The 15,945-nt window shown below is 36.3% G+C and overlaps 1 protein-coding gene across 7 annotated transcripts in view; it reads right to left on the bottom strand.

Annotated features, from left to right (window-relative positions):
- Positions 1-6,146: 6,146 nt before the first annotated feature.
- MIA2 (MIA SH3 domain ER export factor 2) overlaps positions 6,147-15,945 on the bottom strand; it is a 78,426-nt gene continuing 68,627 nt past the window's right edge. For all 7 annotated transcript variants that reach the window (XM_068991033.1, XM_068991034.1, XM_068991037.1 and 4 more), the window contains 3 exons: positions 8,652-8,710; positions 7,762-7,996; positions 6,147-6,667 (listed from right to left, as the gene is read on the bottom strand). In XM_068991033.1, coding sequence (XP_068847134.1) covers positions 6,501-6,667; positions 7,762-7,996; positions 8,652-8,710 — 461 coding nt within the window. In that variant the 3' untranslated portion in view covers positions 6,147-6,500. The remainder of the gene's footprint in view (positions 6,668-7,761; positions 7,997-8,651; positions 8,711-15,945) is intronic.

Below are 15,945 nucleotides of genomic sequence, written 5' to 3'. Positions count from 1 at the left end.
TAAGGAAACCAGCTGAATGTTTGATCTGATGACTGATGTTGTATGGTTTATGTTAAATGTATATTCTTTTAATCAATGAATAAAGCATTAAAAAGTGATCATTGTAACATTTTCTTGTTCATGAAGCATGAAAACCTTTAGTGGTAAATAAACTACAGTAATCCTAACAATGTGTATAATCATGTTAGCTCCTGTTGGTAGTCTGGTGCAGCAAAGCTTAAATTTGAACAATTTGGAGACTTTTGATTTTTTTTTAAACTCACTGTGGCAAAATATAAACATAAAAGCAAACAGACTGGTTACCACCAAATCCAAGTGTATTATGTATTTAGAATACATTATTTATAGACTATAGGAACGTACTTTTAAAAATTCTTCTACTGGATGAAAAGGGGAAAAAAAAAAATTTCAGTACTCCAGTACTAAATAGACCTTAAACTTCTATATTGCTTTAGTTTGGCTTTGTAATCTCCATTCTTGGTTGTTAAGACAAACAGCTGTCATTCCTTCTTCCTCTTCTAATCATTCTAGACACCACTTCTTCCAAGCACTGCCTCATCATGGAATAATCTGGGGTTCACAAAGAACTGTTATTATACCTATTGCTCCCTCATTTCATGGGTACATCTAACTCCTTTGGATGAATCAACATGTCTGTGTATTTAAAATACCAAAACAATACCTAAAATATATGAAAAAAGAAAGTCAATGAATATATACATATATGTAAAAGTGAAGTTGTAGGTAGTAAAGCACTAAACTGGGGGTGTTAACCTGTTTTCTCCACTAAGCTCTGACTAATGCTACATGAGCAGAGCACAGACTCGAGCCTCAGTTTCCTCATCTGTGATATGAGGGATTTGCCTAAAACTGATTCTTCATTGAAAGCTTCAGCTGCTGGTCTGACAGCTTATAGACAAATATTTATTCTCAAAACACAGCTTTGCTAAACTATATGAAATTTGTATATCTAAAATTACTGTCCTATTTCCTCCACCACCCTGGGAATAGAGAAGTTAGGGAGTTGGTAGGGTGGGGCTTGGGAAGGACAGTGTGGTTACGATTGAACAGAGATTCAACACCTAACTTGCTTGTGGCTTATCCAACAGCATGAACCAGACTGGGTTGTTATGGAGCTAGTAACATTAAATGGCACTAGTGGAGTAACATACACTAGGTATAAATAATACCCAACAGTCACACCACATTGTCTGTATCCAAGCTTCCTGAGCTTTTTCATATGCTGACACACAGAAAATATTATGCAGCACACTGGTATAACAGAAGGAATTGAAGCCCCCCCCCCAAAAAAAAACACATTGTTTTCACTACATAATTAGAAAAATCCAGAAGGTTGATGGAAATAATTATTTGTATAGAACTTTCAAATAAAATCTTTTCAACTGTTTTAACTTACAATCTATTAAAAATTTTAATGTTTCTACCAAGAGGAACACCCCACAAATGGATGATAATTTTTAAACCTTTCCATCCACATCAAACATGTATGCAGTTGAAATTATACTTAAGAAATCTAACAGCTCTAAATGTAATGGTAAGTGTAATGTTGAGCTTTCTTACGTAATGTAAATTAATTTTCAAATTCAAGTGATTTTTTTCACTACAAGTATTTCAAAATAATGATGAAACTCTAATTTGTACATACAGAACTCTGCTGCTAGCTGAGCCACTGTTCACACAGAAATACCTGATTTATATGAAAGCAATTCAAGGCCTGCAGGAAGCCCTGCTCCCACTTGCAGCCCCCAATACCCCCCTCTTCACACTCACCAGCTACGCTTGGAATTTCATACCTGGACTCCCTACCTGCTCTTCGAACACCTGGAGCAGACTTCTTTCCCAGCTTCATGGATCCCCATTGTCCGTGTGTGAGCAGCGGAACACTGCATCTGGCAAGGGAGAAGTGGGTGCCTGGGTACAATTACAAGTACACACCACTCTGGTAAATACAATACCAGGGTGATCCCATGCCTACTATCATTCATCTATTTTAAAAATGCAATAAGCTCTTGATCATTTGGAAATTTTACATCATTTTCCCCCTTAAACCTATGTATCATATCAGGTATTAATTTGTTGCCTCAGCTCTGAATGCACCCTTCAATGTATGCTCTCCAATAATGGAACTCCTTTGAGTAACACACCTTTAGTCAGAACAGTGCTGTTCAGTAAGGGCCATGGGGGACATGATAGAAGGCAGTTGATCCTGTAGGTTCCAGGGTAGGCAGCCTGGATGTAAGACTTCCGGCGTAGGCTCCCCCGGCCATGGTCCCTCTGCTACCTTGCAGCCTCAGCCTGACTGTCCTTCACACAGAAGCCAGAGTTGCTGTACAGCTCATAGGCTGTGAAGCATGTGCTTCCTGCCTGCCCTGGACTCCCACTCCCTGCCCTGCATGTCACATGTGGCCCCCACACTGGCTCTGCAGGCCTCTCCATCCCTGGTGTCCACACTCCCGCTGCACATGCAGTGCCAGTAGCTGCTGTTGGCCTCCTCCCCACCTGCACCCTGCTAAGCCTATTGCTTGCTGAGCATCTCCAGACTCGCTCAGGCCTTGTGGAACCAGTGATCTATGCTGTCCTGGGGGCTGAAACATACCTTCACCAAAGCGGACTGAAGCCCTTCTGAGTCTGTCCTACCATGAGTGGCCCCCTCAGCTTTAAGGGGCCACATACAGTTTCCTCACATTTTACAATTATTATCATAGTAATAATTCTTTATATTAAACTTTTACTGCTCAAACTACTGTGTGCTTTGTCTTCTGATTTGATCCAGACTGCTACATATATCCTTTTCAACTATGCCACAGCTTTTTATGCAAATCTAGTACTTTTGTCTATTTTCATTTTTATAAACAAGTGGTAAAAAATTTGTTTCACATATATAAGTAGATGAGAGTTTTTTTTACAGCAATGTCACTCATTCAACTTCTGAGTTTTCAGGACCAAACAAAGCACTGTCCTATTATCAAGTTATTTTATATAGGTCAACAGTTAAAAACAATCAATTATTCACTTACTCACCACTGACAACAATATCTCACTGTGTCTTTAGCTCCATAGGTTTGCACACCTTAGTTGAATGTATCATCATAAGACTAGAAGGTTAAAGGTATGTGCTGCTCATTTTATACATGGGAGAAGGGTTCCCTGCAAAATGAAGGAAAGGAGAACCTACACCCTGTTCACAAGTTCTTTCTAGGCAGGATCGCAGTTAAGCAGTATATACATGGAAGGTGAATTCTGTGAATTTTCCTAGAAGCATACCCGCGTAACATTTGGAAATATTTTACCATACTCTGGGGGGCTGGTGGTGGTGGTTAGCCACTAAGTCGTGTCTGACTCTTGCCACCCCATGGATTGTAGACCTCCAGGGCCCTCTCTCTGTCCATGGGATTTCCTAGGCAAAAATACTGGAGTGGGTTGTCATTCCCTTCAAACGGTCTTCCTGACCTAGGGATTAAACCTGTGTCTCCCGCATTCGCAGGCCGATTCTTTACCACCAGGGAAGCCGCTCAAGGGGTGTATCCCAGTTTGCAAACTATAGCTTCTGTGACAAGAAATATTAACAGGCTTATTTCCACAGTATTTACAATGAAAAGTCAGCAGCAACCTCATGACCATTAATAGAGTTACTATGGCAAAGCCACACAGTGGAATACCACACAGTGGTCAGAATGAACTTGACCTACATTTATTAACATGATGGATCTCAAAATAATGAGGTAAAAAAAAAGCCAACTTCTAAAGGGTATATATGTGTGTGTGTATATATATGTATAAAGATGTTATTGATGTACATTTTTGAAAGGCAGGAAAAATAAACCTATATACTATACATAAACACATTTAACCAGAAAAACAAAAAGCCACACTCTTCACGGGAGTACTTACCTCTACAGCATGAGGACAACTGTTATCGAGAACTTTTTTTTTTCTTGAAAAACATTAAGGCAAATGCTAAATTTGCTCTCTAGGTAAAGAAGTATTCTTTACTTTGTTACAGAAAACAACCTCAGCTATTTGGAGTATGGCCAAGAATCCACAAGTAAATAGAAAAGGTTTGTGGGAGATTATTCCCTGTACTAAAAGGCATCAAATTCAGTAGAGCCACTTGTTTCCTTCCAGCTCATTTGTTCTTATGTTCAGCATAATTCTGATAAGTCTGTTTGTTTCTTGGTCTCCAGTAGATTAGAAGTGGAGAAAACAAATGAGTGTGGAAGGCAAAAGTTTACAATCCTCAAAAAAGAAGATAACTAATTTTAAATCACTGTGAAGGGACTTGAAATAGGCCTAAACAACCCCATAACAAGCTTTAAATACAACATAATGATAAATGCAATGACCCTGAAACAATATAAAAATATATTCAAAATATCTCTGTAGTGAGTTCATAGAACACAATATATCTTTTCACACAAGATGGTTAAAATAAATATTTCTGTTTAAAAGAATGGATTTTAATCAAGAAATACTTAAGTGAAATTTTCTAAGAAGACACAGTTATTAGCTAAGAAATATCATGACTGACAGAAAGTGAATATTTACTGTGTACCAAGCATAATTTTAACTACTTCACAATAAAGTATTTTACATAGTTCTCATAGCATCCCTATAAGACAGGGTATTTGGGGACAGGGGAGAAAGGATAATTCTTTAGGGATATATTCCTAAAATATAGAGAAAAGTCCACACAACGACAAAGACCCAGGATGGCCAAAAATAAAAATCAACACACATACAAATTAATAAATGCAAGTTCATAGATCATATGTATATCTTCTAAAATTCTAAAATCACCAGAATTAAAAAGAAAAAAAAAAGTCAAAAGAGAAGAAAATGTCTAGGATGTATAACTGGTCATAAGGAATAAATGGGGAAAACTGAAATTGATCCTTAAATTCTATTATTTGATTTCTTCCCAGTTGTTTATATTACCTTAATAAAATGTATTTTTAAACTAACTATGTTCCTTTATTCTGGAATCCCAAAGTATTTTAGACCACTCAGCCCGTATGAAGTCTCCTGCCTTTCACCATGCTCTCATCTGCCCCCTTGGTTTATTACCATTCTCTCTGTTATGTTTGATTTGCTTTCTCCTCTCTCCTGTCTTAAGCCAAGTCAAGTCTTTCCTACCCCAGGGCAAAAAAATTTTATTTACTTGATTAGAACATTCCACATTACTCCTCTTACATTTCTCTTCTTTCCCTTTCCAACTTAAAAAAAGAAAAGCCTTTATTTCCTACTGAAGGCTGCCTTTTAATACTGAATATAATGATGCTTTTTGGTTCTCATTCTACTTATTATTTTATCCAAGCTTTTCACATGGAGCCTTTCTTTTTAGCCTTTTTTCTATGGCAGGGCTAAGAATGGAGAGGGAGTGTAAATGCCTCACAAGGACAGCATTTCAAAGAACATCTGGGGAAATGCTGGTATGAAGTGTTCCAATTATAATGCATCACTGCTTTGCTCAAAAATATTTAATCTTCAGTCTCTTGGCACTGAAGGAAAAAATCCAAGTAAACAACTAAAACCAATCAACTTTTCAACATAAATAGTGTAATATTAGCTATATACTTAACTGCCTTTCCGGTCATAATCATATTAATGTGCAAGATGACTAACAACAGAATACAAACCCGAGTTACAGAGACGTTCTAAAGATACTGAGTTCAAAGCTCAAAATGATACACTGCCTCAATACAGCTATCTTAGAGTAAATCTCAACATTCCCCACTAAAAACAGTAAATATCTTACAAATGAAGAGAAAAACAAGAAAAAAATAAAGCTGCACAGGAAATCAGTGAATTAACTAAGAATATCCAAATTCTAAAAGTTGCCATTAGACAATGCCCTGATTTTAAAATATGATCTTTAAGTGAATTAACTTTTTGCATTGGGTCATTCATGTCTATGTATAAGAAAAGGGCACAGTTTTGGTTAAGATAACTGAATGGAAAAGATCCAAAAAAAGTATTATTTTTAGCCTCAAAGCCATTGGTAGAAGTAAAAAAAACTAACTAGTGGAACCATATTTATGAAAAAACTAGCTGATTTTATTATTATCAATGCCAATCAAGTCTTTAAATCAATCAAAATTTATTTAATTAGGCATAAAGTTACTTTCACATTTGTCCGCAACCATAGTAAATACAGTTCTTGGCATAAAGACACACAGCCTTTGGAGTTTAAAATATCCCCAACTGCAAGATTACATATATAAAACTCTCTTTATTGTTTATGTTATAGTAGATGAATTAAATTAAAATAATTATACCACCTAGAACAAAATAAAATGGAAATAATTTACTCATAAAATTCATATTTAAATCATCTTTATTTACAAAATACTATCCTGAGAATTATAATTCCATTAAGCTCCAATTTGAGCAAAAGTATAATCACTTAAGTAACAGCAGTTACTTAAACTGAAAATGAGAGAGAAGTCAAAATTACTTTTGAAGAGAGACCAACAATATGGTCAAATTTCTTGCGGTGGCTCTGGATGCTCAGTAGTAGGCTCATTTGAAGGTGGAATCAGCCCTGATGGGAACTCACTTCTACTTTCAGGATGTGGGGGTGGGGGAAAAAATCCAGCTCTCGGGGGAAGATAATGAGGAAAACCTCTTGGTGGATAGACATTTCTCACTGTTCAAAGAGATTGGTAAAAGACAGGTTTTAACTTTCAGCACCTGCACTGCGGCACCAATAAATCATTTGCTTATAACTTTCAGTACCTATCTTTATTTTCAAAAGATGACACCAGAATAATTATCTGATTTAACAAATGAATTTTTACAACATTGAGAAAAACATATGCTCTTCAACTACACGTGATTAAAGGGAGTATCACTCATTTTAGCTGCAGATTTTTGTCCTATGAAAATCTAACATCTTAACATTTTTTAAAAAGGAGAATTATTTCCAAATAGAGTAACTTACTCTCTAAAAACTTTCATGTAATGTAATTTTCACCAGACTTAAAATTAAGATCAGTAATTCCCAAATCTGACAGTATCCTAAAATATTTACAGTTATATAAAAAACTGTCTTGAAATTCCTCAAATAAAATTCATTTTAGTTCACTCTAAACTTTAAAAAGGAGGAATGAGGAAAAGAATGACTCTATCAGGCAAATGATAGGCTTTTTCCTAGTGTTTGTTAACCATGTATTTATTCTGCTGAAACCTGTAGTTCTAAATGGAAACAGATAGTCATAAAAGCAATAATTATTTCTTTTCTCAAATGTGAGGCTATGAGGAATTTTAATAAATTCAACAATTATTCCAAAGAGGATGATAAACACATTCTAGGTTTTAAATAAGTAGGACTACATGGGAGCTAATTATGAAAAAAGACTTTAAAAGATTTTTTTAATACTTTAGCCAGTCATTTTAATGCAAAAATATAAACTAATTATTTTTACTAATTGACCCAATTTCTGTCTAATAAGAAAAAATAATTTTAGTCTTAACATAAGACTGTTGCAAAAAGCCAATGATTTTTCTGATTACTGAAACAGAGAAATAATTCTACATCTATTAAGATGAATAAAGTTGAAGCCTCATTACAGATGAGACCTCATTACTGATGGCTGGCAATCTTTCCAATTTGGAAAAATAATGCTATACTTACAGAAGATGAGAAAAACTTTCTTCCATTGTATTACTACATGAATAGAAAATAAAATGAACGTTTCTGATCTACTCTGTAAGACATATATAAAGCTTTATAAAGCATACTTGCGAATGGCGGAGGTGGTGGGCCAGGGAAATCCCTTGGTGGAAAATAATCTCGGGGAGCTCCATACATGCTTCCTGGAGGAGGTAGAGGAAAAGGAGGCCCTCTTCTTATGAAAGGACCCCTTGTATCCACTGGAAACAATGGAACTCTGACTAGAGGACGAGGTGGAGGAACAAAACCAGGTCCAGCTGCTTCATTTTCAGTGGGAACAGATGAATCAGGAACATTTAAATTCTACAACAAATTGACATACGGCAGTCACTGCAATAGCAAAGTTTGCAATAGGTTTCCTTATAAATTTAGGCTTAGAAGAAGGCATCTAGGCACCTTGGCAGAAAGCAGTCTGTGATACCATAAAAGGCCCCAGAGAAAGATTCTGTTTTCTACATCAGATGGATTTTAGCTATCATGAATATTTTATTAACTTAACAGAAAACAGCTTTAACCAACAAAGCAATTGTCCAATTAAAAATAAAACATAAGAATGGCCCAAGAGTACCAAAATATACATTCTTTTATTAAGCATATACTAAAAAAAACTGCTTATGTTAATATTTTCAAGGTGACCAAAAACCAAGATTGTAAGCACAGTGAACAAAAAACATACTTTAAAACAGTCCTGGATTTAAAATGAAAGTCCAAGAGGGAATTCAAGTTCTTGTTTAACTATATAAACTAAATCAAGCCTTGAGTCTGTACATTGTACTTTTCACCATGGGGTACAATCGGAAAGGAAATAGCTATAATGAAAAGCATGAAGTACATTTGTAGAAAAGAAAGCAGCAGCTTTTAATCAAAAAACCAGATGCTGGCTAAATTACTATTCTAGTAAACCAAGAGATTAGAAAGATCCTGAATACATGGATACAATTCCACTTTCAATACTTACACCAAGATCATCTTTGCTTTCATTTCTACTGGATTCCATTTCTGAAGATACTCCCCCATCTAAAATTAAAAGTTAAATCATGAAAAATACATGGTTTATCACACCGTTCTTACAACTTCAGATCACAAAGGACATTGATATCCCTACTCCCCTTGTCGGCACACAAGCCAGCTTGACACCAGCATCCTGCATCAGTGCCACAAGGACAGCTTGAGGTCCATGGAACTTCCGGCAGACTCAGAGTTCTGTAAAGGCATGTGTTTGTAGTTTCCCCACCACGTGCCTAGACAATCCTGCAAGCTGCATCATTAAGGAAGCTTCCAGGAGACAGCATTCCTCTCCCTCTCCCCACTTCCTTTTCCTCCTGTCTTGCTTTCCTTTCTTCCTCCCTTCTCTCTCATCTTTCCTTCCTTATTCCTCCATCACATAACACAGACTAGCAATTGAATTAGCCACTGTTTCTAAATAAATGTGCCTGGGCTTTATCATCAAGAACTGCACAGGCTCTGAGAACATAAATTTAAACAACCCTCTCTCTGACCACAACCACCTGTCCCCTCCCAGCCTTTTCATTACTCTCACTATACTTGTCCTTGGGTATCACTGAAGCTTCCAGTCCTCTGATCTCTCAATTTCCTCCTTTCCTCATTTCCTTCCCTAATTAGCTGATCTTGGAGACTCCATTGCTAACAGCCAGTCACTAGCGTCTTTGTCCTATTGGCCATTTTTCACCTGCCTAGGATTCTTCTAGACAATCTAAGAGCCTGATTCTGTACTCAGAGTCCCCTGCCTCAAAGAGCTTCTGCTGGGATGTTCCATTCTGTTTCCTCCCTCCACCCTTTCTGCTAGACCTATCCTATCGGCAAGTCTCTCCCAACTACTGCTTTAAAATTAGATAGAAAAAGAGAACCCCCTTACAGCTATCGCTCCCCTTCACAGTCAAAAGTGCTTCTTCTTAAAAAAAAAAAGTTTTCTATATATGTATTATTCAGAATTCCTCCCATTTTGTCTCTCAATTGTAACTCAATCTATGTGCAGCATACACTGTTCCACTGAAATTACATCCCCCAAGATAAAATGTCTTTTTTTCCCCCTCAATTAAAATAGAACTTTCAGTTCTTATTGAATGTAGTTTCTCACGCTGTTGACTATTTGCTCCCTCTTTCAACCCTCTCAGCCTTCAGCTTCCGGGAGGGCACCTTCCCTACCTCTCCTTTCTAGCTGTGCCTTCTCAGTCTCTTCAGTGGGCTCCACGACCCCTCAGGGATGTTCTCTTCAGAGCTCCACCCTCAGCCTCCTCTCCTCTCATTCTCTCCTTGAGAAATTTCACCCATTCTACAGCTCGAATTTGATGTAAACTACTACTGTACTTTCAGACGTTTAAGTCAGATCTAGATATTTCTCCCAGGACTGCTGAGCTTGAAGTGCCTTGCAGCTGTACCACAGGCACAGCTAATTTAAGTTCAAAGTTAACTTAAAATATTTCCCATCAAACATTATACTGCTTCTTTCTTGCTCCTTGTCTCAGAACAATGAATGGCCCATATGCCTTAGCCAAGAAGCCAGCATCAGCCAAGACTCCCCCTCCTCCCTCATTCCATTCAATCTGAAGTCCTCCCAATTATATTATCTCTGTGTCTCTTCACATCTTTCTGTCTGCTCAGCTAAGTCACCACCATCATCCATGTAGATTTCTGTCACAGTGTTCTAAAACGTTACCCTCTCTCCAATCTCAACTGCTCCCTCTAATCTATTTCCCATAACACAACCAAATTTCTCCAAAATGCAGGTCTGATCTGATTATTCTCCATTTAAAACCCTTTAACGTGTTCCCATTATCCCACAAGTAGGTCCAAAATTTAGGCACAGACTCTGACCCAAGTGCTTCTACAGTCAGCCTCCTTTGTCATTTATGATGACAAAATGGTAATAATTCATGGGTCCTTGTGTAACTCATCATTCTTGAAAAAATATAAGTAGTCTATCTCTGTTAGGTGAAGGTAGACTTTGATTAAGGATGCTTTTGCCAGTCTTCAAAAATATGGAAGAGAACATGACCAGCATCTGCCCATTTCTTCATCCCCAACCCCTGGTGGCCATTGGTCTACTCTCTTTCTACATGTTCCACATTTTCAGATGCCCACGTATAAGTGAAGTCCTGCAGTATTTGTCTTCCTCTATCTGAATAATTAGGGGTGGAAGTTCTTAAAGACACTGCTACGGTGGGAGGGAAGGGCCAGAAGTTTCCTTAAGTAACCAGATTCTGGCAAAAGTTAATAAGTAATAATACTATTAAAAAAATATGGCAGAGGACAAAGGGGATAACTTTTTTTTAGCCTGTTTCACTCTCCCATCCTAATAGATACGGTCTCATACTACCTTCCATGACTCTCCTAGGTGAATACAATGTGAACTGCATACATACTTGTTATATGACTCAGTTCCTTGGGACCTTACAGACACATCTTTCCCACAAAAAGCCAAGGATACCATCTGACATCAACTGGAGTCAATGAAGAAAATTATATTTAATGAGTTCTCAAGGGTCAAGTGGAGAAGGAAATGGCAACCCACTCTAGTATTCTCGCCTAGAGAATCCCGTGGACAGAGGAGCCTGGTGGGCTGCCGTCTATGGGGTCACACAGAGTCGGACACGACTGAAGTGACTTAGCAGCAGCAGCAGCAGCAAGGGTCAAGGGATGTGACTTAGGAAAGAAAGATTCAGAGAGTCATAAAGGCTCATTTCCTCCCTCTTTCAGGGTTGTTGTAACCATCTGAATTAGCCCCATGGGAGAAAAGGCCAATACCAACCACAGGTCTAAACTGAGTTTTCCCTACTTTAAACATGGAATTAACTAAATGGCAGAATTTCCAACTCTTTCTTAAAACCAGGTCTCAAGAGACCATACCATCATTTTGCTTCTAAAATACATCCCCACAATATCAGTAACCTGAGAAATACAAGATTTTGCTGTAAGTATTCTGTTTTACTGACCATATGTTATACATTGTGCTCCTCTAGGAAAATAATCCACTCTTTAAATCTACCAGCTCTTATTATGTGCCAGGCATTAGTGATACAAAGTTGGTTTTAATACAATCTGTGTCCTTATGGTGACGAAACAAAAACAAATCATGTCTTAAATAAAAGGGCATACGAATAATATGAGAGATGGTCTATCTAATTCTGACTGGAGGAGTCAGAAACGGTGCCACAGAGGCGGCAAAGCTTGCCCCGAAAGAAAAATTGGAAACGACGAACGAATAAACAATGACATTCTAGTCAAATTCAAATATACATATACATGTATAGTACATACATGAACACACACACATGCTCAATGTATTAAGATAAAGCTACATGGAAAGCATATGACCAATGAAAGACTAAAATACAAATAATTACATGAAGGGTTCCTTTCTCTTTTGCCTGCTTACCTTTGTTTTCTACCACCCTTCTCAGAGAAGGGATGATTAAAAAGAAAGAATGGGAGAAGGAAAAGAATCAGGGGGAAAAAAAAAAACAAATAAAAACGGAGGAAGAACCATGCAGAGCACAGTGAAGCAATTTCATAAAATAAAGATTACAATAAAATTCACAATGTCTAGTTTAAACAAAAATGTTATTCATCTCTTTTCATTCCAAAACCAATCTCAGCTTATAATAGTTCCTTCAGCAGCTTTAATAACTGGGGGTCTATCACATAACAAGAACATTAATGTGGTTGAGAAGAGAATTATACAGATGGATAAAGGATTTGCATTTTTTAATTTCAATACTATTCACTAATCAAGTACAATAAGCATCTTTACTCAGAATGTGAAGAAATAATTTAATTTAATGATTAAGGAACTAATGGAAAGTAAAACTTCCAGAAAGTAGCTGATAAAACCATCAATATGGATAGATTATGGCTCTGGAATAAAGAGGCCAATGGTACAGAGAAAATGTCCAAGAAACATACTTATGCAAATATGGACATTTAAGATAAAAGTAATATTTCAAATTGATAAATATACAGTATTAAAACAACTGTCTACCCATGGCGGGGAAAAACTCAACTGAACACTAAAACCAAAATAAAATCCATACTAAAGACTTAAAAAACCAAAATTTTACATTTTTAGAAGAAAACAGTATCTTTTTGATATTGACAGGTTCTAAAGAAAAAAATTCAGTAAAAATAAAAATGGATTAACTTCCCTTAAAAAAATAGAAAACTTTTGGTTTTTTATATATAACAATAACAAACATAACAATAAACCAAGAAAATATTTATAAAAGATAGAAGATTAGCATCCAAAAGATACTAAGAATTTCTATTAAGCAAAAGAGAAATGGATCAGGCAATCTACAGAAGTAAATACAAATGACCAATAAACATAAAAAGAGGCTCAAGCTCACTAATAATGAAGGAACTGTAAAAAAATCAATCAAAGAAAAATGAGAAAAAATTTAACTCATATGGCTGGAAATACTTTTTAAAAGTTTTATATCAGATATTGAAGAAACAGCTACTCTCAAATACTTCACACATAACCACTCTTGAAGACCAAGGGCAACATCTATTAAAACTGAAACTATGTATATCCTACTTCCCAGCAATTTCATAACTTGGACTCATCTCTAAAGAACATATGTGCAAAAATCAAGTGTTAACTTCAGTACTGTTAGTAATGGTGAAACACTGAAAACACCCTGAATGTTCATCAGAGGAAAATGGATAAGACTGGATAAATATATTGTGATTTATTCATATACTTAAATACAGCAATTCAATAATAAATTTTTTATTAAAATGGAAAGAAATCAGGAACATGCTGACAAAAACTTGATAAAATAGAAATTTTAAAAAAAATCATATTTAGACTATAAATTTACAAACATTAAACTGATGAGTGATTGTCTCTGGGAAAGAAGGTTGACCTTGGGAAAGGAAACGGAAGACTTGCCCTGGTGGTTCAGAGGGTAAACAGTCTACCTGCTGTGAAGGAAACAGAATAGACTTCAACTCATATAGCGTGCTGTTTATATTTGTTTTATTTACCCATTCTCTTTCTCTGACACACAGCTACACATATACACACACACACATATGTATATGTATATGAAACAAATATTAATATGTAAATTCTGGTAGGTGATAGGATTATGCTTTTTTTTAACTTCTTGTTTTTTTTTCTTTACCTATAAAATGGGAATAATAAATTTAAGAGTGTTAGAATGATTAATATAAAGCTCTTAACATATGGCACAAAGTAAGCATCCCAAAGTAGATGTAATGATAAATTAAATTTTTTATAATTATAAACTATATTAAAATATAGTATTGACTTGTATGCTTAGTCGCATACAACTCTATGCAACTGCATGGACTGTAGCCCAGGTTCCTCTGTCCATGCGATTTTCAAATGGAATGAGTTGCCATTTCTTCCTCCAGGGAATCTTCCTAACAAAGGGGTCGAACTCATGTCCGTTGAATCTCCTGCATTGGCAGGCAGATTCTTTACCACTAGCGCTACCTGGCAAGCCTATAGTATTGAGTGCTGCTGCTGCTAAGTCACTTCAGTCGTGTCCGACTCTGTGTGACCCCATAGACGGCAGCCCACCAGGCTCCCCCGACATCCCTGGGATTCTCCAGGCAAGAACACTGGAGTGGGTTGCCATTTCCTTCTCCAATGCATGAAAGCGAAAAGTGAAAGGGAAGTCGCTCAGTCGTGTCCGACTCTTAGCTGGTCTCTTTCAAATCTATGATCATAAACTTCAACTGGATACTCAACATTGCCCTGTAATCATACCACATTTCACTGACATGTAAATTCTTTCACTCTCCTAAATGGCTACTGTGTACCTTTTTCTCCCTCCAAATCTCTGACAATCTCCTCCCTTTCTCTCCTATCCCAAGTTAATGATCTTACACATCAAGGAACTTGATGCAACTAAATACACTCACTTACCCTCACCCAGCCTCCACATCTGTACCCAGTTGCTCCGCCTTCCTTCTATAAAGTTATTCAAACACTATCTGATTTCTTAACTACCCTCTGGATCCCACTCTTTTTGTATACTTTTATACCCTCTCCCATACATCATCAATTTCTCCTCTGATCTTAGATTATTCCCATCAGCAAATAAACATGTTGTAATGTTTTCTATCTTTAAAAACAAAAACATTGCTCCATCCAATTACCACCTCATCTCTCATTTTTATTAAAAGCAAATTTTTTCAAAAATTGTTTATATTTGTCCCCATATCTTAATCTTTCCTCAATCTACTCTCTTCAGGAAGACTGCAAAATTAAACATAGATTTTTCAAGTTTATATAACTACATATACCAGTAAGTTAGTAACCAAATGCTAATCATTAGAATTTAAAAAGGATCATTACACAAGAAAGTTGAAGTGCCACAAGAAATATATACTCCCCAAAAAGTGAGAGCCTCAAAATTTGGAAATAACTTTAAAGTAAATCTCATCCTTTAAGAGTAGAAAAGCATCACTATGGATTTTAGTACACTTTTTCAGCTTATGAAAACTCGAAAATCTCAACAGGGAAATCAAAGTGAACCTAACTGAAGACAAACTATAATTCTATCAAATCCATCTTATCTGAAAGAATGTTTGCAATGCAGGGCAATGGTCTACACAAACATCTACAGATCACAGCCAGTAATGTAAAAATCTATGCCTGTATTCTTCAAACTGTTCTGATAAAGCTCTCCCAATTGTTCTGATCTGATTAGCTTACTTTTCTCTCTCAAGGTAAAATTTAGAACTGTCCTCTTCAAGTTGGCTGTATATGTCTTCTGTTTAGCTCTTTAAAAAAAGAGAGATAAAAGGCAAGTTTTTAAACATGTAACACTGAAGACCACACTTAATTCATGATAAAACCACCAAGAAATAGCAGCTAAGTCTCTTTGCTACCCCTTACATAAAATATATTATCTAAATCAGTTAAAGATAAGCAGTGGCCAAAGAAAAAATGGAATACATACATACAAACATATTCCCTGCTCTTTGCTATAGCTCAGAAAAGTACAAGGAGGAAAAATTATATAATTCACTATTAATGCATATCTCTCGAGTAGCACAAGATCTGCTGAGAATTAAGATTCTTATTCTTCTCTGCTACTTCTCTATTCCTGGAAAAAGAAATTGTGAGGCAACATAGAGGAATAAAAGGACCCTGAAGCTGGAGCACTGAAAGATCAAGAGGGGCACTGAGAGATTAAGAATACCAGAGAGTGGGGAAAAAAAAAAAAAATGATAAAAACTGAAACTTTGTTTCATTA

The sequence above is a fragment of the Capricornis sumatraensis genome, chromosome 19, assembly GCF_032405125.1.
Source record: "Capricornis sumatraensis isolate serow.1 chromosome 19, serow.2, whole genome shotgun sequence".
Classification (NCBI taxonomy): Eukaryota; Metazoa; Chordata; class Mammalia; order Artiodactyla; family Bovidae; genus Capricornis; species Capricornis sumatraensis.
Note: the sequence above shows the minus strand (reverse complement) of the source record. Positions and strands in the feature narration are given on the sequence as shown.